Below are 26,062 nucleotides of genomic sequence, written 5' to 3'. Positions count from 1 at the left end.
CTATATAAAACGAGGAAATGTGGCTCACACAACATGCAACGATGCAAGTTGATTGTTCAATAGCCTTGTGTCTTAGTTGACCTCGAATACGTTATCCCGTCCACGGATTTCGATCTCTGACACGTTCCCTCTGAACAGTGTTAAGAGAAACAGCCGATGAATGCCGCTAATTGGTTCTTAACGAAAATATCTAAAACGATTTTTAAAATCTTTCATCCACACCTGTTCCATTTGATGGACCAGTTCTCTCTATCACGACCCATTCCACTAGCTACTATCTCAGTCAACATTGGTTTGGGGTTATGATTAGGGTTGTGGGGTTAAGATGGGCCAACTGCCCAACTGTAAGAACACTTTGTCACAAAACAAAATAAGCCAGCAGAGGGCATGCTCGAAATGGCATCTCTTTTCACTGCCAGTGATGATAACATGGTGAGCTTTAACGCGACAATTCGCTCGGAACACGATCTTTGGTAGCGACTGATCGAATTTGACAGCGCATACATGCATCATGCATGACGAGACTTTATTTAGGACGCTACATTTTGTGAACGCAAACGTTTGGGGGTGCTACATCCTAAACGAACATCTGGGAAGACTGAAAGCGAAAGAGGGAAAAAGAAAACAAAGGATCGCGCGCCCGGCGTGTCCATGCGGCACCAAAGCACCCGACGAGCATCCACTTCCTTTCGGCAACCGCACGCTACCGCGCCTCACCCGTAGTTGAGCCGGAATATGTCGTTCTGCACGAAGAAGCTTCCCTGCTCGTTGGGCACCAGCTGAAACATCTGCAAATCCAAGATCCAACAGTTGACACAAAAACTCCAACTCAAAAAACAGTTCGAGAGGAAAGGCTACTGCCGAGATCGTTGTTGCGCACGAACCTGGCTGAACCTGAGCTGGTGCTCCTCGCCGGCGAGCTGGAGGTTGCCGCTGACGAAGACGAGTATGCTCCCGGGGAACGACGGCGAGGGCTGGCAGTCGACGGTGCAGATGGAGTGCCGGCATTGGTCGAACGGCAGCTGCGCCAGCTTCCGGCCAATCGCCTCGGCGCCCGCCACGGCGTGGCCCTCGAAGGAGAGCATCGAGGTGTGGCCGTAGAGCGCGGCGAGCGCGCCGCGGCTGGCGTCGAACGTGTTGTAGTAGTACTCCACGAACGCCCTCGCCACCGCGTCGCTCCCCCCCGCTCCTCCACCGTTGCCCGGCTGCCCGTCCATTGCACAAGTACGGCGGCGTCGATCCTCGACGCGGCGCTGGTGCCTGGCGGTGGTGGTGCGCTCGTGCTCCGGATGCTCACGGGCTCGCGGCAACTGCGGAAGGAGTAGGAGAACCTCGCGCCGGTATTTGTAGGCGCGCGGCCGCGGCGGTGCGCGTTGCTCTGTTAGCTTGCTGCAGTATGGTATGGGGTAATCCGTTTGTATAGTCGAATGGAGGTGGAGCTCGCTAGCTTTTGCTCTTTTCCATATTGGCGTAGGTCGCACGCCCAGCTCGCGTGCGTGGAGCCACATGACATGAACACGGGGGAGGTGGAAAAGCAGAGCGGCTTCCTCATCAGGTCTTTCAAATGGAAGGAAAAGGCAAGGAACAAAGAGAAAAGCGGCGGGAACAATATTCCTTGCCCAAAAAGATTGATTCGTGCATTTTTCTGCTTCTCTTCTTCTGATATGAACTGGTCCATCCCCATATGAATAGTCTGTCTGTTTCCTCAATCATTCGTATAGGATGCCCGGTATATAGCTGAACCTCGTAGGATCATTTCCAACGTTCGTTATATCATTATATGGATGGATATATGCATGATGCATCTATGTGTTCTGCATGTTGGTTGCTCAAGGAAGGTACAGATCCCTAGTAACCGCCTTCGGAAGATGCACGCAAGGAATCCACGCGGGTGACGGCCCAAGTAGCGTGAAACAGGAACTGCACGGGCACACCAGGTGGTAGTGGTACATTACCAGGCCACCTTCCACGAAGACGAGGGAAGGAGAGGCTCGTTCGACGAGCTGGGAAATAGAACATGTCGGGCACATGGGCATGGCAGAGCATGAGCTGAAGTTTTGCCCACGGCCACCGCACGACGCAAAACCGAAAGATGGAGGCCGCTTTCGGCGACGACGGCAAGGCGATCCGACGTCGTCCTCTCGTGACCGGCACGGCAGGATCCGTCGCCGCTTTCGCCGACCGAGACAAATGGGCTGCACCAGTAGTCGTTTAGGGCTCGTTTGGCAAGGCTGCGGCTGTGGCTAAAACGATTATGGCTGTGACTTTTTCGATGCAACAGCTTTTTTTGGCTTCACCTAGTTTGGATGGAAAAATGTTTGGCAAAATAGCTTCTCCTAGATAAGTAACATGGATAAAAATATGAAATGTCCATAATACCCTTCCTTATTTTTTTCTTTCCTTTTTCTTTTTTCTCCCTTCTTTTTTTTCTCTTTCCTTTAATTCTTATCCGCCTCCGCCAGCCTTATCCGCTCGCAACGCCTCCGCCTGCCTTATCCGCTCGCAACGCCTGCCGCGCTCCACCGCCGCCCGCCCCAGCGCCTCCGCTCCACCGCCGCCCGCCCCAGCGCCTGCGCTTCGCCGCCCGCCCCTAGCGCCACCGTCTCTGCCCTCCACCGCGCCACGCCTCCGTCCCCACGCTGCTCCGCCTCCAGTGCCATGCCGTGCCGCCAGGCCACCTCCACCACGCCGTTCCGCCTCCACCTCGCTGCTCCGACTCCACCGTGCCGCCAGACTGCCTCCACCGCACCCTTCACCTCCACCCGCGGGCTCCCCGAGGGCAAGGGTGAGAACGACGGGAAGAAGCCGCGGGGAGCCGGTTTTTTAGGCTTCTTCTCCGTCAAATGGCTCAAGAGAGCGGGTTCGGAGGGGCTTCTTCCCCGAAGCTGTTTTGATGAAGATCATTTGGTAGGACTTCAGATTCTACCGGTGGAGAAGCCGCAGCCGAAGCCCTACTAAAGGAGGCCTTAGTCTTGCCGCCGCCCGCCGCCCTCTCTATCTCTCTTCTAGGCAGCCTATCTTCTTACACGGGCTGCGCGCACCTGGAGGAAGAACGAAGGCCCCGAAGTGCAAAACACAAAAAAAAATCTTGGCAGGGTGTTATGGACTTGGTTTTCGTGATCCTCCATGGCCCACGCACGCTAGGCCTCCTAAGCCGACGAGGGCCCGAGTCGGTGTATCTTGTACAGGTAAATAAAGGCAAACGACATTATTGTACATCTTGCTGCTCTAGAAATTAACCTCTGTGATCTAATCCGGAATAAGACAAAAGAATCCCGAGAAAAAGACTGAACGTCGAGGCCCTGTTGGGTGCCTTTGCTAAATATTAGTATTTAGGACTAAAGTTTATGCTAAATAGGTAAAAGTCACTAAACTTTCCTAAAATTTAGCCCTTTAATACCCAAAAGATTGCTTATGGGGAGACTAAAAGGTACCATGGACACCCTGTACCCCTCATTAATATCCGTATGTGACCACCTCCCCCCCCCCCCACCCCACCTGTCCCGCCGCCAGCCCCCTCTGCCCCCAGCCACCCGCCCGCCGCGGCAACCACGTCGTCGCCCCCCGCCCACCTGCCCCGCCGCTGGTCCTAGCCCACCAGCCGCTCCCGCCCTCCCCAGCACCCGCCCTGCCGCCGGCCCCCGCCGCCCCCAGCCCGTCGGGCTACCACCTGCCACTACGCCGCCTCCGTACCCCCGCGTCGTTGCTTGCGCGTGTGTTGTGCGTGCCTGCGTGGGGAGGCAGAAAAGGAAAAAGGCAGGGGCAGTAATGATTAGGGGCAAGTTAGTCATTGTTCAACTCATTTAATGTCCTTTATTTAGTCACTGAAACCACCAAACAGGGGAGACTAAACTTTAGTCCTGACTAAAGGGGAGTTTAATCAAGATAAGTAAGGGCAAACCAAGCCTAAAACTGAGTCCAATTCGCGGGTGGCGCCGGCCTCGGCCGTGTAGTCGTTGTTCTTGGGGTCGGTCTTGAAGGTGATCCCGGCGCGGCATCAGGCGCACTTGAAGTAGAAGCGGAAGATCTTGACGGCGCCGATGTACCTCTGGCCATCGGTGAGGTCGTCCTTGAAGGAGAACAACATGGTGCCCCTTGTCGAGATGCACCCCGCAGGCGTCGCAGCGGAGGAGCATCGGTAGCCTCAGGCACGCTATGCGCGCGCACCTGTCCCCAATCAACACCATGTCGCCTGGGGATTGGATGTCGTGGGTGGCCGCCGGCGTGAGGGAGCGGGCGGTAGCATGCGAGATGGATGAGCGAGATCGTGAGGGGGCGGCGGCGGCGCTCGATATCAGTTCTTCTCGGTTCGGGGACCCTGCATTTTTATTGTTCAGCCTGTTCGCTTCAGCTTATCAGCCACCGAACAATATTTTTCTTTCACAACAAATCAGCCGTTTTAGCTTTTCAGCCGGCTTATAAGTCCAGGCGAAGAGGCTCGCTGATTTTCTGTGCCAGTTGTGGTGGTGCAAGGCTGCACGGCCCACTGGCCAAGAGCCTCGAACGGCCCGTCGGCCAATTTGCTTCGTACTCGCAGACCAACTCGGTAGAGTGTTGTGGGCCCACGCTACTCGGCCACCAGGGCTCCACGCTACAGACAGGTTGAGCACCGGCCGTCCAGCAACAAGAAACCCGAAGCAACTTGGCTTCCGGTGTTTAAAATTTAAGCGGCTAATCTTACCTCTAATATCTTTTTTTAGGAAAAAAGAGAGAAAAAATGAACTCCAACAATCCACCTAAACCTTCCCCAATTTTTTAGCGATGCTAAAAAACAGCGTGCCACCGCGTATATTTTAGCGTTGGCGTTCCTCCTCCAATCCTGATTCCCGTACGCCCGCGCGTCCCTTCCGATGGGCCCAATACGATGACGTGACCTGTGTTTGAAATATTGGGGACTATTTATTAGCGATCTGCTTTGGACTGATATATTTTTGGGGGAAATTTGTTTTGGGAAAACCCCTAATACATAGTTTTGGGGAAGAATTTTTTGGGGATACTCTTGGAGTTGCGGAGGACCACACGATCTCCTTCATCTCCACCGCACCGCCGCCAACATCCGTCTGCGTCGCCGCTCGCGCGACCGCCGGTGAGAGCTAGGGAGGTAGGGGAGCGGTCGGCGAAGAGGTTGCTGCTGCCTCCACCACCCCGACCGGTGGCGGGGTTAGGGTTAGGATTCGAGATTGCTGGGTGGGAGCTTCAATGGCCGACAGTCATAGAAGAGGAGGGGGTCGAGTGCGGCGCGGATGCTCGGCGATGGTGGTGTGTTGGCTGGCGGCGGAGGCAAGGCGGCTCAGGAGTGCCGTCGGCTGGAGTAGGGCTGGACGGCCGATGGGCCAGTGATCGGCTGCGGGGTAAAAAGAAGGTTGGGCCAGTTTACTTTCAATCGCATCTCACTCAGAAAGCAGCCTTCGCCACAGTTCCCGCGGCCTTGGACACATGTGCGTTGTGTGCAGTAGCGAGTAGGTGCACGGTCCAGGCCGTGCGCTCGAGCCTTTGAGAGGCTTAAATTTTACACGCGCGGCCAGCCATGCACCACAGCCTCGGGATCAATCGCTGTGTGCAAGTCGTGATCAAGCAAGCAGCTGGGTGCTCTGCGACGATGCCCGATCTGGACAGGGGCAGCGCACAGGCCGACGCTTGACAGCGCAACAACGACAAACCTTTTGAGTCGTCGTCGTCGCGGATTCAGAACAAGAGGCCCAGAGCATCAGCCATCATGCAATCATGAACAGTACAGTCAACAACAGCGTGGAAAGCTTTTTTTAAAAAAAAAGAAAGGAAGAAAATGAAGTGGATGCAATCATGCAAACAGAACATCAAACATACATGCAGACGGCAGAGCATCAGCCATCGAGAAGTGCAGGAGAATTTATTTTGCCACTAGAAATACCATTTCACCGGTGGAGTCAGAGCTGAAGCCATTTTAGCATAACCCGAAGCTCTGCCAGGTAGGCGCGCGCTATAGCATCAAGTGTACTTCTCAACGATGTCAGTGAGGCACCGCACCAGCTCGTCGGGCCTGGAGAGCATCACCATGTGGTCGGCGGCGATCTCCTTCACCTCGTCAACCGGGTCGTTCTCCACCATCAGGCGCTGGAACCCCTCCGCGATGGCGTGGTCCTCCGTGCACACCACGTACACCCTGCGCACCGAGCCGTACCCGCCCTTGGTGAACGGCTGCTGGACGGCCAGGTCCTCCACGAACATCGAGCTCACCCTCATCAGAGACGAAACGAGGGTGACGTCCTGCGGATCAGATGACACACGCACGTCAGCATGCTTGCTCGTGCTTGGCACTGATCTAATACTACACAGCACTGATAATTCGTGCAAAGGTTCGCGTGGGCAGAAATGGCTCTTGGGTTCTCCAACTTTTTACGCTTTTATGTTACTGTCAAGTATCGAGGCACAAGGTTGTATCATGAGTGGGACACCCGGACAGGATCTTGAAATTATGAATTATGTATAAAGCCATCCAAACAAAACAAATGATTTCAGCTTTTTTTAAATAAGAGAACAATTGATTTTGAAGATATATAATTCTGTTACCGAAAACGTCTCTCTTCCATATATGCCCGGCGTGGGCACATGCTGTTCATCAAAATTGGAAGCCCGTACATGATTCGTTGTGTTTGGCTCTTTGCAAATAAGAGTAGCCGTCCTTTTCAGCCGAGGACGCTGATCGAGCCGCTGACGTGAGACGTGACTGGGTGTCCAATGGACATCGTTCTTTCTCTGATGAACTAGCTAGGCGAAAGCCCACAAACACAGGTAGAAAACTCACGTTTATGGAGAAGTCTTTTGTCCCGAGTCACTCAACCGGGACTAAAGATCCCGAGGTATCCACGAGTCACAAGTCACGTGATTTTTTCACGCAAAATATGCACGTGCGTGGTGCATGGCATTCGAACCCACGACCTCCAACCTCGCACGTAGCTTCCTTGCCATTCCACCTACACAGCACATTTGACTATACAGGGGATGCAATCCTTTTGTATTAACTCGTGGGGACTCTTTTATCTCGGTTGGAAACACCAACTGGGATAAAAGACCTCCTTTTATCCCGGTTGGTATTATAAATCGGGATAAGAGGGTTCGAGGGATTTACTCCTCTTTCAGTCCCCTCTTTTATTCGGGTTGGTATTACAAACCGGGATAAAAGACCCTCGATCCTTTTATCCTGGTTGGTGTGGGGTAGAAGGAGGGATCTTTTTATCCCAGTTACTGTTTCAAATCAAGATAAAAGACCTCTCAGGGTCATTTTTTTCACTAGCCTTTGCAACTGGGATAAAAAGTCCCGGTTGGTGAGCCCCTACCAGTGATCGAGCTTTAGTCCCAGTTGGTTAACCTTTTGTCCAAGCTAACTTTAAATCGGAACAAAGGAGGCGCATGGAAGGTGTGAAACAGGTCAGATCCGTGCACAGGATCGGAGCGTGTGCGTGCGTACCTCGGGCGAGCAGAGCTGGACGAACTTCTCGCGCAGGATCCCGGGACCGAACATCATGGAGGTGGGGAGCTTGCCCTCGGCATCCTGCGGCTTCATCTCTGTGTCCATCCAGTCCAGCCACTTCCCCTCCACGAACTTCATTTTGTTTCAGCAATACACAAAAGGTGAAACACGATGGTTAGTCCGATCCAGTGAACCATTCGAGGAAAAGTTCCATGCTAAAGATGTGCAATTCAGTTAGGACAAGGAGAGGGCAAGTGGTCATCAAGGCCTACAATGTTTTACTTTCTACCAACCAACAGTACCAGAGAATGACATCGTTTTCGAGGAAAATAACATGACAAGGACACGCACGATAGGAGGATCGGATCGGAGAATCCGAGCGCTAGCGTTATTTGGCAGGCTGTGCGTTGGGTCGCCTCACCTTCTCGAGCACGTGCGACGGCCGCGCGGCGAAGTCGGGCATGAAGGCGCAGAGGAAGACGGCAGCGGCGACCTTTTCCGGGAACAGCTCGGCGGCGAGGGCGACGTTGATGCCGCCGAGGCTGTGACCAACGAGCACCACGCGGTCCCCGGCCGGGAGCGCCGCGAGGAGGTCCAGCAGCGGCGCCGTGTAGTCCCGGAACGTGGGCGCCGCCTCCCGCAGCAGCCGCGGGTCCACGCCCGAGGCCGCCAGGTCCGGTGTGTCCACGCGGTACCCGGCCGCGCGGAGCGCGGTGGCCACCTTGAACCAGGACCAGCCGCCTAGGCACGCGCCGTGGACGAGCACGATGTGCTTGATGCACCCCATGGAGAGAAGGTGCGTGCGGGCTCGAGTTACTGCTCGTGCTCGATCACCTCTTGTGCGGCTGCAGCCACGTCTCGGCGCAGAGAAAAGCCTTGGAAACGATGACCTTATATAGCCGTGCCCCGTCCGTGCACGTGGGAAAAAAAATTCTTTGCAGCGGTGTCGCACCGCACCCCTGCGTCACCGTGCAGGATATCGACGCGTGTCCTGTTAGTCCTATCGAGAGTAGCCCATCCACTCGAACCGCCCCAGACTGTAGAACTCACCGCACTCTGCGCGAGGAGAGTCGAGCCCTGGGCAAAATCAAGCCGACGCTTCTTCCACCGTTCTGCAGATTGAAGGCAACTCCATCAAAATAGGATCTAGCCCCTCCACGTTGTCTTGTGGAGAATTCTGTCATCGGTCAATTGGATGTATCCTCATTTTCCATTGTGCCCACAGCTTTAATCCATGTAGGATTCTCCTACTGATTCAAATTGACATTTGACACCATGCCTCCCCTGCATAATTGACTCGGCTATGGGCAATGACGACAGAAGGGTATGAATCGTGTTCCCAGAATCTACATACGATGGCCTGGTGGTAGTATGTCGCTGTAGATACAATGGAAAGTTAGGGCATCGATGTGGAATTGAATGGCTCGGTCCGTTTTTGACGGAGTGCTATTCAATCTGCGCAATGCGTCCGGCTTGTTCGCTAATCTCTCAGGCCTCGGCTTTGCGCAACAGCGGAAGGAGCAGGCAGCTCAGGCTTCGATCGATGAATCGGCTTGGTGGAGGAACGACGCCTTAGCTCGAGAGGATGGGCCTGCTCCTAATGGAGCTAGTAGGACACGCGTCAACATCCTGGGCGGCACCGCGCCAGGCGCGGTGCGACACCGTCGCAGAGAACTTTTTTCCGTGCGCGTGCTAGCTAGTGCAGCTCGACATGCCACGCCCGCTCTGAACTGGCACCTAGTGATGCCGAGTTCAAGTCGCAAACGAACTGAGCTAATCACATCAAAGACGCTTAGAAATCTTGTTAATTAGGGCGAACGACGCTCAGTTGATAAGAATTTCTTTTTATAACCTGTTACCCTTATGTATGGCCTGCCGGAATTTTTCTAAATTTATTTTAAGATTTAATCGGCGTTATCTTTTAAGTGATAGGTGACGTGACCGCGGATGTGTGTATTCAAAGGGATGTGTGCGTGCGTGCGTGCATGCATGTGAGCACTGTGTTTGTATTTCAGGAAAAAAAAACCTTGTTAATTAGTGTCGGTGTTTTGTACCGCCGACTAGTGATTGTACGTTGCGCTCTTCTCACTTTCGATGGCTAGCACATAAGAGATAAGGGATTATACTGGTTCGGGAAGATCCCTACATCCAGTTTCGCAGAAGTCGTGTTCCTTGGATCAAGTGTATTGGGCTTACAACGGGGTACTTGCAAGCAAGCGTTCGTGCAATACGAAGGTGTGTGCGAGTGTGAATGAATGATAGAGAGAGTGAAAGGAGACCCGGTTCCCTTTATATAGGCTAGGGATTGGATGACAATGTCTAGAAATGGAGAGGGTCCTCGACCTCAGAGGTTGGAGGTTGTGGCGTGGTTGGGTCTTTCTTGCGTCAAGGTGCTTCCTTATCCTGTCCTCTTGGTCGGTCATGGGCTTCGCACGTCCTGTACGGTGGCTCCTGTGTGACGTGGGCCGCTTACGCACGGCCTAGCTTGTTCCATGGCGCACTCCCATCCTGTTCGCCAACCCCGTGGCAGTGAACGGGACGGGAGCCGTTGCTGACGTCCATATGGTTGATGAGTGGGCAGTTCTTGGTTAGTGGCCTGGACGGGGCATGTCGCTCACCCTGGCTTTCCCCGACCTCTTTTATGTGCTCACGACCGCTTCTCGCCGTAACGTCTGTCGCTGGGTCCCGCCTTGCCTGCGGGACCGTACCGGGCCTGGTGCGGTGGCATGGCCTTGACCTTGATGGGTCACCCTGGCGGCGAAGGCGATGATGACGTCGGGGCGCGTACGACCGTGTGTGGCCTCGTCTTACAGGCCGTCCTGGACGGTCTGAAGGGTGTAGCCTCACCCTCGGACCCCCTGATTAAAGGTCGGCTCCCTCCACCAGGTCACACCCCTAGCGCGGGGCGATCAGGGAGGCCACGCCCAACATCTAATGCCACCGATACAGTACTAAGGTAGGGCACTGTGGGCCCTTGCGAGCCCTACCCCCGATCTAGCCGGATCGAGAGGTTATGGCCCTTGGTTCCCCGATCAAGGGGAGGTCGGGAGGTGGACCGCGGCATCATCTGGACCGCCTCCAGTACGCTTCTTGCGGTTGGGCTTTGACTTTTTACGTCTGGTTGCTTTGGATCTCTTACCGGGTATCCTTGATATAGAGCATAAACTTACTATTATCTATATTTTTTTTAAAAAAAAGAGAGAGGATAAGTTTGTGTAAAGCAAATCCATCGAGTCAACTTTGGAGGCATGAGAAGAGACGACAAAAGAAAACTGTAAATGTGATCGCGTTACTCTTTAAAAAGGTCGTTAGAGAAGATCTGCAGAACTGGCATGCTAAATCGGGTTGATGCCGACTGAGATCGCGTGCTGGGCGTGGTACACTATTGAAATACGCGAGTACGGGTTACGATGTTGCTATCAACATAATTCATTTGTTGAAAGCGTTTCTAACCTAGTGCTTAGAACACTTGAGTAGCACTTAGCAAATTCGGGTTTGACTTCGCATGGAAACGAATTAAAAACAGGTCTGGAAAAAAATTATAAAAAATTAGGTAGGAGCTTCACCTATAGCTTAGATAAAAAAACATAATTCATTTTTTTCTTTTTGATGGTTTATTTCCTTCCAGCGAAAATGCTGATCGAGCGGCGTACAGTGCGTGCGATGTGAACCTGACAAAACCAATATCCAGACGTCGTTGTTGTTTCGCTGCAGAAATGGCGACGCGGAAAACGGTGACAATTACGCTCGCCTGCATCCAAACGGAGATGAGAACACGACGGGCGGACCAACCGGGGGTTTGGCTCCTAGTCGCCGGTGTGATCGCGACGGGCTCTTGCAGTCTCGCACGCAGCACCGCTGGTACCAACCGGATTTCTCAGGGGCTGAGGCCAGTAGGCCACATCGTCAGCTTCCGGTGGTGATCTGATGATGGTCACACGCCTGACAGATGATTTAGAAACAGGAAATTAAATTAGGGTGTCAACGGATGGTGTACTGCACTCTGTTCCGTAGGGTTGGCATGCATGATGTCGCCCATAAAAATAGGACGCGTTGAGCGCGCGTCGCATAAACAACTCGGCCCTCCACCCTCCAGCCAGGCACTGAAACTGAACTGCAACCGGTAAGGTTCAGAGCTCGTACATGTTCCCCACTACAGTACAGAGGATTAGGTTAAAGATCAAATGTTACATCAGAAATATTCTTGACACAAAAGGTTTCTGCGAGATCAAATGATCTTGCCCAGGAAAGGCCCTTGTCAGTTGCCACCTCGCCTTGGAAATTTTCTGCCACCTGACGTGCCATGCATCCGGATTCCAGACGCTTCTAGAAAAAAAATACCCACGAGGTACATGCACTGATGCACCTACACAAATTGCCTAGTTCTAGTTTGAATATGACAGATGGAAATGCTACGGGTGCGGCTACTAGCATCTTCGAAGATCAAACAGCGCACTTCATCTTTTGTTGCCACAGGTCCAAAGCTAGTCCAGAGACAGCCAAATTGCTGGTTCCATGTGTACCGCGCAGAAAACTAATTGACACAGATGCCCTCAAAAGAAAAGGGAAAAAGAAAACTCATTGGCCATGTTTATGCATAATGCAGCTTGCTTTCATAAAAAAACAATCACCCCTGCCGCACTTCAATACTGTATACCGAGAACAAACAGGCATTGATTCAGGCATTCAGCTGGCAGCTGGGCATCTCAAAACGACATATTTAGGGGGTGTTTGGATCCTGGAGCTAAAATTTAGTCCGTGTCACATCGGATATTCGGATGCTAATTAGGAGAACTAAACATGAGCTAATTACAAAACTAATTGCAGAACCCCTAGGCTAAATCGCGAGACGAATCTATTAAACCTAATTAATCCATCATTAGCGAATGTTTACTGTAGCACCATATTATCAAATCATAGACTAATTAGGCTTAATGGATTCGTCTCGCGATTTAGCGTAGGGGTTGTGAAATTAGTTTTGTAATTAGTCTATGTTTAATACTCCTAATTAGTGTTCAAACAGGGGCTAAAATTTAGTCTGGGGATCCAAACATTCAAGTAAGAGCTGTTCAACGCTCAAAGAAAAAAAAGGCTCTTCCCTTAAAAACTTTATCTGTAAAACCTTTCCTGTCCCTATGTACAAACGTCTCAAATCATGCTGGTATCCACACTGATGTATGGCTTTCTACATTAGCATCCACCCATTTCTCAATTTCTTCTGTACAAACATTAGTAATGCGATGGCAAGCAAGGCAAAAGCAATGGTATCAGTTTATCGCTGCCTCACTGGTCGTCAGCTTGACCTCCTGTCATCTTCCCCATGGAGAGCGTAAAGTAGAGCAGTATCAACGTGCCCACGCTGGACCTGTAAATTAAAAGTACATGCCACTAAAAGTAAATATGGCAACGCAGGAAACAGTTTGGTACCTCTGTAAACTAGGCACTATCAACAATAAGTCAAGGTTTCACATATCTCTACGGCGTAACTAATATGCCCAAACGAGTAAATGGTACAGTATGCTCCATAGAGTAGTCACAAACAGCAACTGCGTGGAGATAACTCAATAAGCTCATAAAAATAAACAATACCTATAGATATGGTTGTACAACTCTTGATTATCTTCAAATATTTGGTTGTTAGCATCATTTGAGTTTTCTTTATTACACCCTGATTAATCATTGTTCCAGACTTTCAGAAATCCTTTAGTTGCAGTCAATTTATGGCACTGTGTACTGAATGTTCGCCCTGCCACTCTCCAATGAGAATGCCAAGTTGGCGACCACAACAAAGAGTTATGGCTGCACAACTCTGCAAGCCTAAAAAAAATAAGAAAAGGACAGATTCAGAGTTTCAGACCCACCGTTCTTCGGGGGTGTTTGGATCCCGAGTTAAACTTTAATCCCTGTCACATCGAATGTTTAGATACTAATTAGGAGTATTAAACATATACTATTTACAAAATCCATTGCACAGATGGAGACTAAACGGTGAGACGAATCTATTAAACCTAATTAGTCTATGATTTGACAATGTGTTGATACAGTAACCATTTGCTAATGATAGATTAATTAGACTTAATAGATTCGTCTCACCGTTTAGCCTCCATCTGTGTAATTAGTTTTATAATTAACTCATATTTAGTCCTTCAAATTAGCCTCCGAATATTCGATGTGACATGGACTAAATTTTAACTCCGGGATCCAAACACCTTCATCTAACCAGAATAAGGCCTGATGGGCCTACTGTAGCAAAGCATTTCTGGTTTCATTCAATGACTTTTGAGGCTGGACAATTGCAACTAGAATTCACTTGACAAAGTCGCAGTACATTAACCTGAAACTTAACAGAAACTGGACATACAGCATTCATAAAACAACAGGCAATGCAATGGTACAGTTGGGGACTAATTCTTACATTAGCGTTTTTGCAAAAAGGAAAAAACGGTTCGTTGTACTGAATTTATGTGAATTATGTTGTACTTACTAGCAGACAGCTCCTATATAATTGTGTCCAGATCAGAGTTGCATCTAGAATTTTCGGTTGCGACCAGCCGTCCGGTACAAATTGAAAACTGACAAATCTAAGGAATGAAAGTTGGACAAAATTCCTTAAATGTGTACAGTTTACACCGACAAAATCCATCCTGCACATATAGCCAGATGGAACAACCATATTCTAATTGATGGGGCTATATTAAACAGCAATCTATTGAGAGCTTTTCATCAAAGGAAAAGAAGACAGCAACAAGGTTCCTAACTGCTGGTCGTGACACACACAAGGCAACAGAATGCAATGCACCTAATTGACACTGAAAGGGACCCTTTTGGTACCTTAATCATGTTGCTTGCAGATGACTGGAAGAATTAAGCCTGGCGATGAAAGAAAACGTATGGCATGTATGGAACCGGACCACAGAGACAGAGGAATGGAGGAGGGGTTGCTGGTTACTTACAATGCTGCGAAGGCGAAGAGGATTTTCCTGGGATCACGCCATCCAGGAACACGCCGGCTCGCACGGCGGCGCTTTGGTGTTGAGGGGAGGTACTGGTCCCTCGGGCTGCCATCTACGTGCACCGGCACCGCCTGCTTCTCATGCACACCCGCCACACCTGTGCATAGAAAAAGCTTTGATGAACTTAGGGGGTGTTTGGATACGAGGTGCTAAACTTTAACAGTGTCACATCGGATGTTCGGATACTAATTAGGAGGACTAAACATAAGCTAATTATAAAACTAATTGCAGAACCCTGTGCTAATTCGCGAGACGAATCTATTAAGCCTAATTAATCCATCATTAGCAAATGGTTACTGTAGCACCACATTGTCAAATCATGAACTAATTAGGCTTAATAGATTCGTCTCGCGAATTATACTCCATCCGTGCAATTAGTTTTGTAATTAGCCTATGTTTAATATTCCTAATTAGCATCAAATATCCGATGTGACATGTGTTAAACTTTAACAGGGTGTTCCCAAACACCCCCTTAGTGCGCCCTCCCTTCCTGTTGTACGGCTTGATTTCCCATGCACACTAGCTATTACCATTTTTGCAACAAATATAAAACAAAATAATGAGAAAGAATTTCTTTTTATTTTATAATTATTTATTCACACTTCTGTACATCAAGTCCAAACATTCTTCCAAATATCAGAGATCAAAGTTTTCAAAGACCAGCCACACTTAATTCACTATCTACACCTACCTGGAAACACGTTATGTCTTGTCTCCAAAACTCACACGGAACTTTATTTGGGGGGAAACAACTCATAAGAGGCGCAATCTTGAGCAATGGATCTTGAGGCACAACTCATAATAGTGGTAAGGCCCTCTCCAATGTGTGGTTCTTAGCTGGTCCTATATTTTTTCTCTCTTATGGAACTAGGTCCTATACACTGTGAAGCTGATTCTATATGGAACCAGGTTCCATACATAGAACCAGGTCCCATGCAATATAATATAGGGAAAATAGGAGAGAGAAGAGGGAGATGGAGGGCTACGGGTCCCATATTCATAGATTCAACCTGATTCTATACATTGGAGCTAATACAACATGTGACATCAAATAATTACTGGGTCCCACCTTAGAACCAGGGGTGCACCTATACATTGCTGGTGCCCTAATAGATTTCCGTGCAGACTGTAGCAAAAGGATATGACCGATTGGACGGAGCATGGCCCGTCGGGTCTGCCACGTTTCATGATCCATTGAGGGCGGATCATCAGGCTAAAGTTTAGTCCTTATCGCATCGAATGTTCGGATGCTAATTAAAAAGATTAAATATGAGCTAATTATAAAATTAATTGCAAAAGTCCTAGGCTAATTCGCGAGACGAATCTATTAAGCCTATTTAATCCATCGTTAGCAAATGGTTACTGTATGGACTAATTAGGCTTAATAGATTCGTCTCGCAAATTAGCCTCCATCTGTGCAATTAGTTTTATAATTAGCTTATATTTAATACTCTTAAGTAGTATCAAACATCCGATGTGACAGGGGCTAAAGTTTAACCGCTAGTATTCAAACAGGGTAGGCGGCGGGTAACACTAACGTCCATTTCCAAGGAGCAAGGATTGATGAGAATGCAGCTATCCCACGCAAGGCATCTGACATGACACACTAATTAGGGCCGGGCGGCCGGCATTTGATGAGAAGTCCTGGTCCTGCCAAACCCGTGCGTGGACTCCTCATCTACAATCTACATCGCGTGATGCAATCCGCGAATTTAGATACCCAAACAGTATTATTGATGCATAAAGTATCTAATACTACCAAACTTAAACGGGCAAACAACTTGCGGAATTTCCTTTTTAAAGAGCTCGAGATTAGAAGTGGTCACAGGATTCAGAGCAGATGGCAGAGCAAGCAGGGAGGATGAACGCGCTGACCGGTGGAAGAAGAATTGGCGTCTCCGCTCCGCTCCCGCTCGAACCCCTTAGCGGCGAATGAGGGCTCCATCATCTTCCCCAAAACCAGAATCATCCGCAACAGCGAAATCAGAAACGGCGACAACACGAAGCGATTGTAATAAGCGAAGTAAATTCTATCCAAACGAGGCGTACCAGGTCCGGCTCCGACCCCGGCGACTCCGCCTCGCCGCGGATGTCGAGCGCCACGAACTCCGGAGCGGCGCCCCGGTCGGCCTCCCGTCGGGCGAGGTCCATGGATGCTAGTTCCCCCTCTGCTCGGCGAGTCTCAGTAGCAACCAGATAACGCAGCGAGGAACATCACCGGTGGCGGACGCCGGAAGGCAGCAGGCACCGCGTGGAGGAGTCGAGTCCGAGTCGCCGCCTTGACTTGAACCGGTCGCGGCTCTTGACCCGTGCTGCTTGGTCTTCCGCGAGCACGGAGGGCAGGGGCGAGAACGGGACACTGTAACCGCCGCACGCCGGGGACGAGATAGATGGCTGCGGCGGAGCCTCGCTGACGCGGGAGAGAAGGGGGGAGGAGCCGCAGGCCGCAGCCGAGGGATGAAGGCTCCGTGGCTTTTGGCAGCGTGCGAGTTAATGGCGACCGAACAACCGCGCAGGGGGGGTGGAGGCTGGACTACTGGAGGGAGGGAAAGCGGAGGGCGGCCGCTCACCGGAAAGGGGCGCGGCGCGGGAGACACGTCGTGGCGGGCGGGCGGGCGGGGAAGGAAAAATCAGGTCTCTGTTGCAGAAATTAAAAAAGACGCCGAAAAATACAACTCACGTCTGGGAAAAGGGATAAACATGTGAGCTGTCGCTTTTGGTTTAAGCAAAGGCGCCGGTCAGGAAAGGGTTCGTGCACTCTTTATCCATCCATCAATCAAAATTGCCAGCTCTAAAATGTTTGAACAGAATTGTTGTGATTATAAACGGTATTTTTCTGGCGGGTAGTGTTGATATCTGGAGTGTTCTCCGCAAAATTGGGCTTTTTCTGGCAGTTATAGACTGCTGGTTCGGATTTTTTTTATTGAGCAATAATTTTCCCACGTATTTTTTTTATTCAGTAATCTCTCTACTACGTCTACATCGCATTTTTTTTCTTTGCTAGTAGCAAAATAAAAGAGTAAAAGAGAAGGAAAGGCAAATGGAATTCTGAAACCTCTCGAACCTATAAAAGAAGTCCGGCCTCTGTCGTCGATCCAATTTCGCGCAAAGAAAGTCTTGTGCCTCTACTTCGAAGCCCAATGGTTGAGATAACCAAACGGGCTGGGTGACGGCCTAGTAGGCCCATCATGTGCGGAACCGATTTCGAGGGTCTAGTGGATGATGGCTCCAGTTTTGAAGGGAGGGGCCCGTAAATCAGTCGAGAGTAACATTTATCGGCCCGTAAATAAACGGAAGGACATCCAGATCCAAATATTTGAGACCAAAAGTGATGCGATATCTGTATTTATGCAACTATTTCCATCCCTTGAAAGAAATTAATAAGATATCAAATCATGCAACTATTATATTAGAGTTGGATAATAATAGAAAAATGGCATGGTAGGTAACGGAGAAATAAATATATTTATATACTTGGTTAATTTTTCGTGGCTAATTTATTGATGTGTATAGGGCCATTTTGCCTTTTTACTTTTCTCTAACCAACGTGATAGTTTATATGTTCGGAGAGTTATAGTGAGGTTAGTTTTGTTGGCCAATTAGCAACTACTAAGATAACGACAAATAGTCAACTGGACTAAAATCGTGTGCAGAAGTGATAAACTTGGGTGAACAATGAAGATGCATCCTTACTCCGTTTCTACTTTGTACTGAGGCGGTGCAGCTCATCTGGGTCCCTTGCTCGACCCATCATCAGGCGCGCAGGCCTATCACTTAGCAGTAGTAGCATCGTCATCCCGTGTTCCTTCTCGGCTTGCACGGTAGGCGGTCAGCCGGCGACAAACATGGGTGGGTATTTTTTTTTAAAGCCAAACAGGGGTGGTTGGACACATGACACGGAATATACGATTCCAATGACAATCGGTAAGAGTATGATTTAGTCGACGACATGCTTTAGTTTAGGAGTCTGCACTTGGCACATCTGTGATCTGTCCAGTTTTACAATTCCATCCTGTCAAGCGCAAATACTTTGACCTTGAATAGGCACGGTATGCGTAGCCAGAGATCCTCCGGCTGGTAGGCTAGCTCACCAAGAAACGTTTCTTGGTCTCCTCTGTTCCGGTGTAGGCAGGGCTCGTGCGTTAACCATTTCTTGGTCAGCAGAGCACTCAGCTCCGCGGCCAAACCAAGATGGGCTCAAGGCTGCGCTGCTCCTCCCCTCGCGGTTACTTGGCCTGTTCGCTTCAGCTTATAAGCCGGCTGAAAAGTCGAAACGGCTGATTTATTGTCAGAGGAAAATACTATTTTTTAGCGAGAAGTACCCCAAGTCAGGGGCGGATCCAGGGCCCGGGCTGCCCGGGCTGCAGCCCGGGGCGAGATCATGGAGTCCCTTTAACCTATGTGTTGTTTAGCCTAACAAAATGAAACTTAGGAGACAAAATTAGACTATTTTAGATGTGATTCAACAGCTCAGCCCGGGACGCAGTCCCGTTCTGGATCCGCCCCTGCCCCAAGTCTTTGGTGCTTATCATCAGGTACATTCCACTAGTCCAGCCTTCGTATCGAGTGTTCCGGCCTCTGATGGACAGACAGCCAGGACAAACTATTTATAATGTAAACGCAGACAAGGCTCTGCTAGTCGGCTAAAGGAATCCGTTGGCAGCCACAGAAAGCCACGACGGCCAGGCCGGGCCCGTCGCCGCCGCCTGCCCCCCTCCTGCCGATCCCGTGTGAAATGGCTGCCGCGCTTTTCCACTTCCCTCTCCGCGTTCCACCATGACTTCCATCGCTCCGGCTCGATCGAATTTTAACCAACTCGCGTATTCTGAGATCCCCGAAAGCGAGGGCCGACCCACCTACCACTACTGGCTCGCCGCCTCGCTTTCAGCGGAGACTTGTCATCAATTCTTTATGCCCCGCGCCCGGGGTTTTATTTGCGGGAGCTGGCGGATCCCGGCAATTTTATATTACTACTACTACTTGTGTCGTCCAGTTCTACCCAGCTCGGCGCCCAATTCGTCTTCGCCTTCTCCACCGATCGCGCGATCGAGATGGTTTCAACGCTTGCCGAGCTGCTTTCGTGAGTCCTAAGCAACGCCGCGCCGGCGACGACTTGATAATTCAGTAATCCCGGTGGCTCGGCGGCTTCCGTTGCCGATGGCATTGGGGCTGCCGCTGCTGCTGGTGGTGGTGGTCGTCGCCGCGAGCTCCCGGGCGGGCCTCGCGGACCCCGCCCCCGCCGCGGTGAGCGCGCTGCCGGGGCTCCCGGTCGCCGGGCTCGCCGTCGGGTTCTACAACGCGTCGTGCCCGGAGGTGGAGGATCTGGTCCTCGCCGAGATGCGCGCCATCGTCGCCAAGGACAGGACCCTCGGCCCCGCGCTGCTGCGGTTCATGTTCCACGACTGCCTCGTCAGGGTGCGTTCGTTGCGCTTCTTCAATTTCTCTAGCTTCAGTTCATCCGCTCGTTACGTTTCAAAAAAAAAAAAAAGGTTCATCCGCTCGTGCTCCGTGCTCCTCGTGTCCGTGTTCTGCGTGTGCGTGTCCCGTCGCGTGCACGAAATGAGAAACACGAGTGATTGGTGCGTCGCCGTGGCGGTTGGTGACGCGGCTTTCCTGGATGATTTTGCCTTCAGGGTTGCGACGCGTCGATCATGCTCGAGTCGCGGAGCAAGAAGGGGGAGCAGGACGCCGTCCCGAGCTACGGCCTCCGCGGCTACGAGGAGGTCGAACGGATCAAGGCCAAGGTGGAGGAGGCGTGCCCGCTCACCGTGTCGTGCGCGGACATCATCGCCTTGGCGGCCCGGGACGCCGTGTACCTGGTAAGCGCCATCCATTGGTCAAATGCATTCGTGAGCGAGCTCGAATGCTCGATCATCGTGGTGTTCATCGCTTTCCTCTGATCCACGTTGACAAGCGGCGGCTGTTCCCCATTTCTGCAGAGCAACGGGCCGCGCTACGCCGTGGAGACCGGGCGCCGGGACGGCAAGGTGTCGGCCAAGTCCGACGCCGACAACGACCTCCCGCCGCCCTTCTCCAACATCGTCGACCTCAAGACATACTTCAGCGTCAAGGGCTTGGGCTGGAAGGACCTCGTCGTCCTATCAGGTAGCATAAATTATACTACCCACAAAAAATCAATGAACTAGCTAGCTTCCATTGGAATTTGGAAGTGCAAGCAAAGCTTCCAACCAACAACCGATTGCCCAATAATCCTTCCCGATCGTCATCAACCCGCAGGGAGCCACACGATCGGGAGTGCGCAGTGCTCGTCGTTCGCGTCGGACCGCCTCTACAACTACAGCGGGAGAGGGGTGCAGGACCCGTCGCTGAACAAGACGTTCGCGGCGGGGCTGCGGGAGGCGTGCGAGGCCGGGCGCGAGAACGACACCACCCCGGTGTACATGGACTCCACCACCCCCTACGACTTCGACCTGGGCTACTACCGCGACGTGCTCAGCAACACGAGCCTGTTCCTCTCCGACAAGGCGCTCATGGACGACCGGTGGACCAGGACGTACGTGGAGCGGATGGCCGCCGCGGCGTCGCCCGACGAGTTCTTCGACGACTACGCGGTCGCCATGACCAACATGGGCAGGCTCGAGGTGCTCACGGGCGATAACGGAGAGATCAGGAAGACCTGCACCTCGTACGTTGACTAGAAGCGAAGCGAAGCGAAGCCAAGGTAGAGGAGGCTAGGCTAGCGATTGGTTGGTTGGTGGGCCGTGAGCTGGTCCTGCGACGACGTGCAAGTGGTGGATGCATCGTCACGTGGCGACGGCAGCATGGGAGCCAACCAACCAGGATGCACTTGCGGTATCCTATTCGTTGGGGTTGGGGTGGTTAGAGAATTGACGTCGCCATGATGCGGAACTATGCATTATTCTTGCCGCCGAAAAAGAAATTAATTGTACTTAGGATGTAAAAAAGTCAGCTGTTTTTGTTCTTCACACTGTTTGCTGAGGTGTGTGGAGACTTGTTTTATTGCTCGTTCACACGATGACCATTGACCAGGTAAATATGGCAGCTGATGTTCCTTTTATTTCCCTCAAATATTTTTTTAGCAGACTTTCGAAGTTTGAACAATTTGCTCTGGTTCTGTTCTGCTGAATGAACTGCGCAAATAAAGACGGGGCATCCTATATGTCTACCGAAAAATATTTAAGCGTATGACCTATATTCCGTTCTAGCCAGTTCCCCGCACGCGCCTATGACTTTTTAGCGCGCCTTTGTTTTTTTCACGCCAGTTAGACTTTTTTCGGCATGCACCTCCAATTCACTGCTGGCGCCTTTGTCTTTTTTTTCGTGCGCGCTTCTGATTCTCAGCTAACTGTTGCGCGCCTTTGACTTTTTTCACGCACTGTAGATAAGTGAGAACTTTAATATTTTTTGCTGGGCATGTGGTTTGAAATGGGATACTAACAAGCAGGGACTTGCAAGTTAAAGTTTGAAGTAACAAAACATGATACATAATATTAATATACAGTGGTCTGTATACTAATATATAATTTTTATGTACCATCGGCATGATACGTCCAACCAAAAACACGAGTGAGAACGAATTTGTTATTACACAAATTTTAGAAAAAGCAGTAATAATGAACTAAGTAACTCATGGACTATTCGATCCTCAACTAAGAAACATCAACCACCGTAAAATGAATCATCTCCTCGTGAAGTACTCGAGTACCTGTTAATAATAAACATAGGATAATAGTAAGTTTTAGAAATGTTGAGACATGGAAAAGAAATAGTTAGAAATGTTGAATATCATATTGACTTTGACAAGATAATTATTGAATAGTAAGAGGTTAAATTCCAAAATTATGAACCTAATGGTGAAAAATTGTTGAATAGTATGAGGTTTAATTCAAAATAGTTGAACCTAATGATGTAAAATTGCTGCACATTCATATCATTGTGGTAACTAACTAAAATGTTGGAAACTAGAAATGTTGAAAAATTCATCATAAAAGCTGAACATGCAGTTAGAAATGATAAAAACATTTACTAGTCATATAATGGTAAGTAAAATGTTGGAAACTAGAAATTATTCTCAACAATGTTGAAGTGGTTAGATAGAAATGTTGAACTAGGGAGAACTAATGATAACTTGAAATAAAACATAGAGAGAAAATTTGTAACAAACCTGGCATAAAACATTGAGTGTAGAAAAATGTTGGATACCATCAACAATTACTGGTGAGTGTACAAAATAAGTTATAAAAAAGTTGTTGTATGTCCAATGTATGTGATAAAATGTTGATCACTTTGAATAAAAATGTTTGTCTATTCAAAACAATGTTGGTCAAGATCAAGAAAATATGGTGAGTGTCTTACAACTAAGTTAAAGAAAAATGTTGGTGTATGTGATAAAATATTGATGACTTTGAAGGAAAATGTTGATCAGTGCAGAAAAAAATGTTAGCAATCATTGATAAAATGTTGATTTGTCCAAAAATAAGTTATACATAAATGTTGGTGTATGTGATAAAATGTTGATCACTATGATGAAAAATGGTTATGTATTCACCAAAAAAGTTGATCAACATCAATAAAATGTTGGTGAGTGTCTCAAAACTAAGTTAAAGAAAAATGTTGGTGTATGTGATAAAATGTTGATCACTCTAAAGAAAAATTTTGTTGAGTGTAAAAAAATGTTAGCAAGCATTGATAAAATGTTGATTTGTTAAAAAAATAAATCATATGCAAATGTTGGTGTATGTGATGAAATGTTGATCACTCTGAGGGAAAACGTTTATGAATTCGCCAAAAAAGTTGGTCAACATCAATAGAATGTTTGCCAATGTCCTAAAATAAGTTAAGTAAAAGAATTAGTGTACGTGCGAAAATGTTAATCATTCTAAACGTAGTTTGTGTAAAAAAGTTGGTGATTGTGTAAAAAAATGTTGACGTATTTCAAGAAATTGTTGGTCACTATCAAGAAAATGTTGGTGATTTGTTCAAAATTAAAAATTGTTGCCACTAGTAATTGAGGGAGATACACTAAATATATTTGCCAGTACATCATCGAGATGTCAAAATATGACCAATAATTCAGCAAAATACACTAAATTTTCCTACCAGTCCACCAAAATAGTCAACAATTCAACGGTACTAAAAATTAACTAACAAATCAACACTAATGGTTGATTGATGTTGTCGGAGAAGCTCATCCCCTCGATTCTATTCTGATTCTACATTGGTTGATGGATGCGTTGGAGACGACAACGAGTAAGGTTAAGGTTAGGATCAGGGTGCAAACCTGGTGCTCAGAGTGAGTCAAAGGAGCAAACCAGCATATCAGTGTTAAAACCATAGAGTTTTGCTACCAAATCTTTTATCACGTAGCAGTAACCTTCATGCCTTCCTCGGTCAGCATTTCCTCAAGCACCTTACCTGCGTGCTCTTGGATGCCCTCCTCCAGCATGGTTGTTGAGATGGGAGAGCTCAGCTAGATGGAATAGCAGTGGAGGCACAACACACGGACGAGGTTGAGCGCATGGGAGTCCCAGGTGCTCCCGCTCGTCCTGTTGCTCTGTCCCAGCCTCCTAACTGGCGCCTACTAATCCCCTCACGTTCTGCCCCACTGCATCGTGTAGGCCCTCTGCTCGCTCCATCGCCTCATCGGCCTCTGGCACCATCTCCTTGGGCGGAGGAGAAGCACGACGCACATTGGTGTAGGGGATGTTGTTGGCGTGGATGAGGAAGCCGGCCTCCTTGCCCACAGTGGCGACCAAGTTGAGGTCGGTGTGGATGACGATGATGGTGGTAGCCATGTCGAGGCACTCGCTGACGCCGGTGTCATAGAGCTCGCCCCCGTGCTCGGAGTCGAGGATGACGCAGATCCGCCAGCGGCGAAAGTACCGCACCTAGCTGCAATGGATGCGCCCTTTCGCGACGGCGCCCGTAGTCCTCGACAACCCAAGTGAAGAAATACGGCGACAACCTGCCGGACAAATCACCGGCAACGGAACCACATAGTCGCCTCCCCCACTGACCCGAGCAAAATAATCCGGACATATCGCTGTAGCAACCACCCTCGACGACCCGAGCGGAGAGAGCCGGGAGTCGAATTGGAATGGAACGGAAAACTCGAGACCAACTTAGAAAAAAAAGTCTGGAGGCCTAAGCCCAGCGAATCGAACGCTCGAGGGAAGCTTTACTAATCTCAATGTTTGGAAGGCCAAAGAGAAAAAATCTACTGCATAGGTTTTTCTGAACAAAGACAGGGCAGAGGCAGCCCGCAGCCCAACGGCCCAATGGCCTTTTCCGGCTCCAACTCTCTGATGGGCCCGGCCGCCGAAGGAAAAAGGTCTGCGCATGCATTAGGCTTCTTTTATTAGTGAACGCCACTGGCCCACTGCTGAGGTAGATGACCCTCTGGCTACTGTCTGTTCGGGCCCGCACGGAGTCGGCCCATATATCGACTAAGCTGGACCTGGCCCTTTTAGCTAGCAATGGAAGATGGAAGAAAAGAAAAACAAACGCAATGGATCGAAAAGCCCACACATGCTTAACGGACGGTGGCGGAAAACTTTTTGTTTAGCAGAGGTCGCTTGTTTCAGCACTGCCCTGTGCGATTCCCACGCTAAACACGGGCCCTTGAGTGTTCCGCACAAGCATATTCCTCCACCCCGTCGCCCGGTCGCATCGCATATGCAATCGAAATATTCCTGTTGCTGGATGCTAGGGATAAATCACCATGGGGTACCCAACCTCCCTGCCAGCCTGTGCTTATCAAAGCCTTCCTCCTACTTTGGACTTTTCTTACCCTCCACGAACCAAAATTTTCTCCCCACCGGTGCCTTGGAAACCAAGACACCTCCCCCTGCCACGACACTTTCCGCATCCGTGCTCCCGTCCCCGCGCTCCAAACGGGGCATGTACGGGGAGGCCATAAAAGTCCGGTCGAGCCGTCGAGATCCGGCGCCAGATCCGGTGCAGCTCTGACACCCCACAGTCCATGGTAGCCCCGTTTGGAGATCGTGCCTGTCACATCGAATGTTTGTACTAATTAGGAGTATTAAATATAAATTAATTATAAAATTAATTGTATAAATGAAGATTAATCCGCTATACGAATTTATTAAGCGTAATTAGTTCATGATTTGGCCATGTGATGCTACAATAAATATGTGCTAATCATGAATTAATTAAGTTTAATAAATTTATCTTGCGAATTAGCCACGACTTATGCAATTAGTTTATAATTAATTCACATTTAGTCTTTCCTAAATCTCGTCGTTAACTGAATTCAGAATGAAAAGATGGAAAAATAAAAAAAAACTCTTCTAATTAGTATAAACATCCGATCCGAATTAAAAATTAGTTCGCGAATTCAAAGACGGCAGCAAGCCGACGCGAGGGCCACACGGCAGTGTACCCCCGACCGGAACAGCAATCGTAGCGGGCGAGGCAACAACGCTTGGCTTCGCTGGCTTGCCTTGGTTTGGTTATCTCCCCAGCCAAGCCAACGACTGGCACCCGCCTCGCCTGGGCAAGCAGCTTCCTTCCTTCACGGCTTTACCCAATCGCCCATATCGTAATCTCCCGCAAGGCAAGGCAGAGCAAAGCAAACACGAAGCGGCAACCGATTCCA

General features: G+C 49.6%; 4 protein-coding genes across 5 annotated transcripts; 1 reads left to right on the top strand and 3 right to left on the bottom strand.

Annotated features, from left to right (window-relative positions):
• Positions 1-371: 371 nt before the first annotated feature.
• On the bottom strand, positions 372-1,771 carry LOC101773391 (nuclear transport factor 2). Its single transcript, XM_004970163.4, has 2 exons — positions 885-1,771; positions 372-788 (listed from the first exon to the last, which is right to left on the bottom strand). The coding sequence occupies exons 1-2, from the start codon at positions 1,506-1,508 to the stop codon at positions 714-716; spliced, it is 699 nt and encodes a 232-aa protein (XP_004970220.1). The 5' UTR covers positions 1,509-1,771; the 3' UTR covers positions 372-713.
• Positions 1,772-5,710: 3,939 nt separating this feature from the next.
• On the bottom strand, positions 5,711-8,303 carry LOC101772981 (salicylic acid-binding protein 2). The gene is made up of 3 exons (XM_004970162.4): positions 7,872-8,303; positions 7,448-7,582; positions 5,711-6,246 (listed from the first exon to the last, which is right to left on the bottom strand). Exons 1-3 carry the CDS (start codon positions 8,235-8,237, stop codon positions 5,968-5,970), a joined length of 780 nt encoding a protein of 259 aa, XP_004970219.1. The 5' UTR covers positions 8,238-8,303; the 3' UTR covers positions 5,711-5,967.
• A 4,179-nt stretch (positions 8,304-12,482) lies between these two features.
• On the bottom strand, positions 12,483-17,074 carry LOC101772312. Of its 2 annotated transcripts, XR_002677869.1 has the most exons (5): positions 16,513-17,074; positions 16,339-16,411; positions 14,404-14,560; positions 13,040-13,267; positions 12,483-12,815 (listed from the first exon to the last, which is right to left on the bottom strand). XR_002677869.1 is itself a non-coding variant. In XM_004970160.3 (4 exons), exons 1-4 carry the CDS (start codon positions 16,612-16,614, stop codon positions 12,734-12,736), a joined length of 414 nt encoding a protein of 137 aa, XP_004970217.1. In that variant the 5' UTR covers positions 16,615-17,074; the 3' UTR covers positions 12,483-12,733. The 2 variants fall into 2 exon arrangements, 1 of the variants encoding a protein (XP_004970217.1); XM_004970160.3 differs by lacking the exon at positions 13,040-13,267.
• A 2,334-nt stretch (positions 17,075-19,408) lies between these two features.
• Positions 19,409-21,508, top strand: LOC101771903 (peroxidase 1). The gene is made up of 4 exons (XM_004970159.4): positions 19,409-19,878; positions 20,097-20,282; positions 20,403-20,568; positions 20,701-21,508. Exons 1-4 carry the CDS (start codon positions 19,621-19,623, stop codon positions 21,120-21,122), a joined length of 1,032 nt encoding a protein of 343 aa, XP_004970216.1. The 5' UTR covers positions 19,409-19,620; the 3' UTR covers positions 21,123-21,508.
• The last annotated feature ends 4,554 nt before the right edge of the window (positions 21,509-26,062 follow it).

This window comes from Setaria italica, chromosome V (assembly GCF_000263155.2).
Source record: "Setaria italica strain Yugu1 chromosome V, Setaria_italica_v2.0, whole genome shotgun sequence".
In the NCBI taxonomy this organism is placed as follows: domain Eukaryota; kingdom Viridiplantae; phylum Streptophyta; class Magnoliopsida; order Poales; family Poaceae; genus Setaria; species Setaria italica.
The sequence above is the reverse complement of the archived record's forward strand: the minus strand, read 5'-3'. Positions and strand labels throughout refer to the sequence as shown.

What these genes read in the sequence shown, in the direction of transcription:
- LOC101773391 (XM_004970163.4), bottom strand. Translation starts at nt 1,508, where the DNA reads ATGTGGCTCCACGCACGCGAGCTGGGCGTGCGACCTACGCCAATATGG. An exon ending in ACCAGCTCAGGTTCAGCCAG is followed by an intron (nt 789 to 884) that starts GTTCGTGCGCAA and finishes TTGGATTTGCAG; the next exon opens with ATGTTTCAGCTGGTGCCCAA.
- LOC101772981 (XM_004970162.4), bottom strand. Translation starts at nt 8,237, where the DNA reads ATGGGGTGCATCAAGCACATCGTGCTCGTCCACGGCGCGTGCCTAGGC. An exon ending in CGTCGCACGTGCTCGAGAAG is followed by an intron (nt 7,583 to 7,871) that starts GTGAGGCGACCC and finishes AACAAAATGAAG; the next exon opens with TTCGTGGAGGGGAAGTGGCT. An exon ending in TCCAGCTCTGCTCGCCCGAG is followed by an intron (nt 6,247 to 7,447) that starts GTACGCACGCAC and finishes TCTGATCCGCAG; the next exon opens with GACGTCACCCTCGTTTCGTC.
- LOC101772312 (XM_004970160.3), bottom strand. Translation starts at nt 16,614, where the DNA reads ATGGACCTCGCCCGACGGGAGGCCGACCGGGGCGCCGCTCCGGAGTTC. An exon ending in CGGGGTCGGAGCCGGACCTG is followed by an intron (nt 16,412 to 16,512) that starts GTACGCCTCGTT and finishes GTTTTGGGGAAG; the next exon opens with ATGATGGAGCCCTCATTCGC. An exon ending in CGCCAATTCTTCTTCCACCG is followed by an intron (nt 14,561 to 16,338) that starts GTCAGCGCGTTC and finishes TTCTATGCACAG; the next exon opens with GTGTGGCGGGTGTGCATGAG.
- LOC101771903 (XM_004970159.4), top strand. Translation starts at nt 19,621, where the DNA reads ATGGCATTGGGGCTGCCGCTGCTGCTGGTGGTGGTGGTCGTCGCCGCG. An exon ending in TCCACGACTGCCTCGTCAGG is followed by an intron (nt 19,879 to 20,096) that starts GTGCGTTCGTTG and finishes TTTTGCCTTCAG; the next exon opens with GGTTGCGACGCGTCGATCAT. An exon ending in GGACCTCGTCGTCCTATCAG is followed by an intron (nt 20,569 to 20,700) that starts GTAGCATAAATT and finishes ATCAACCCGCAG; the next exon opens with GGAGCCACACGATCGGGAGT.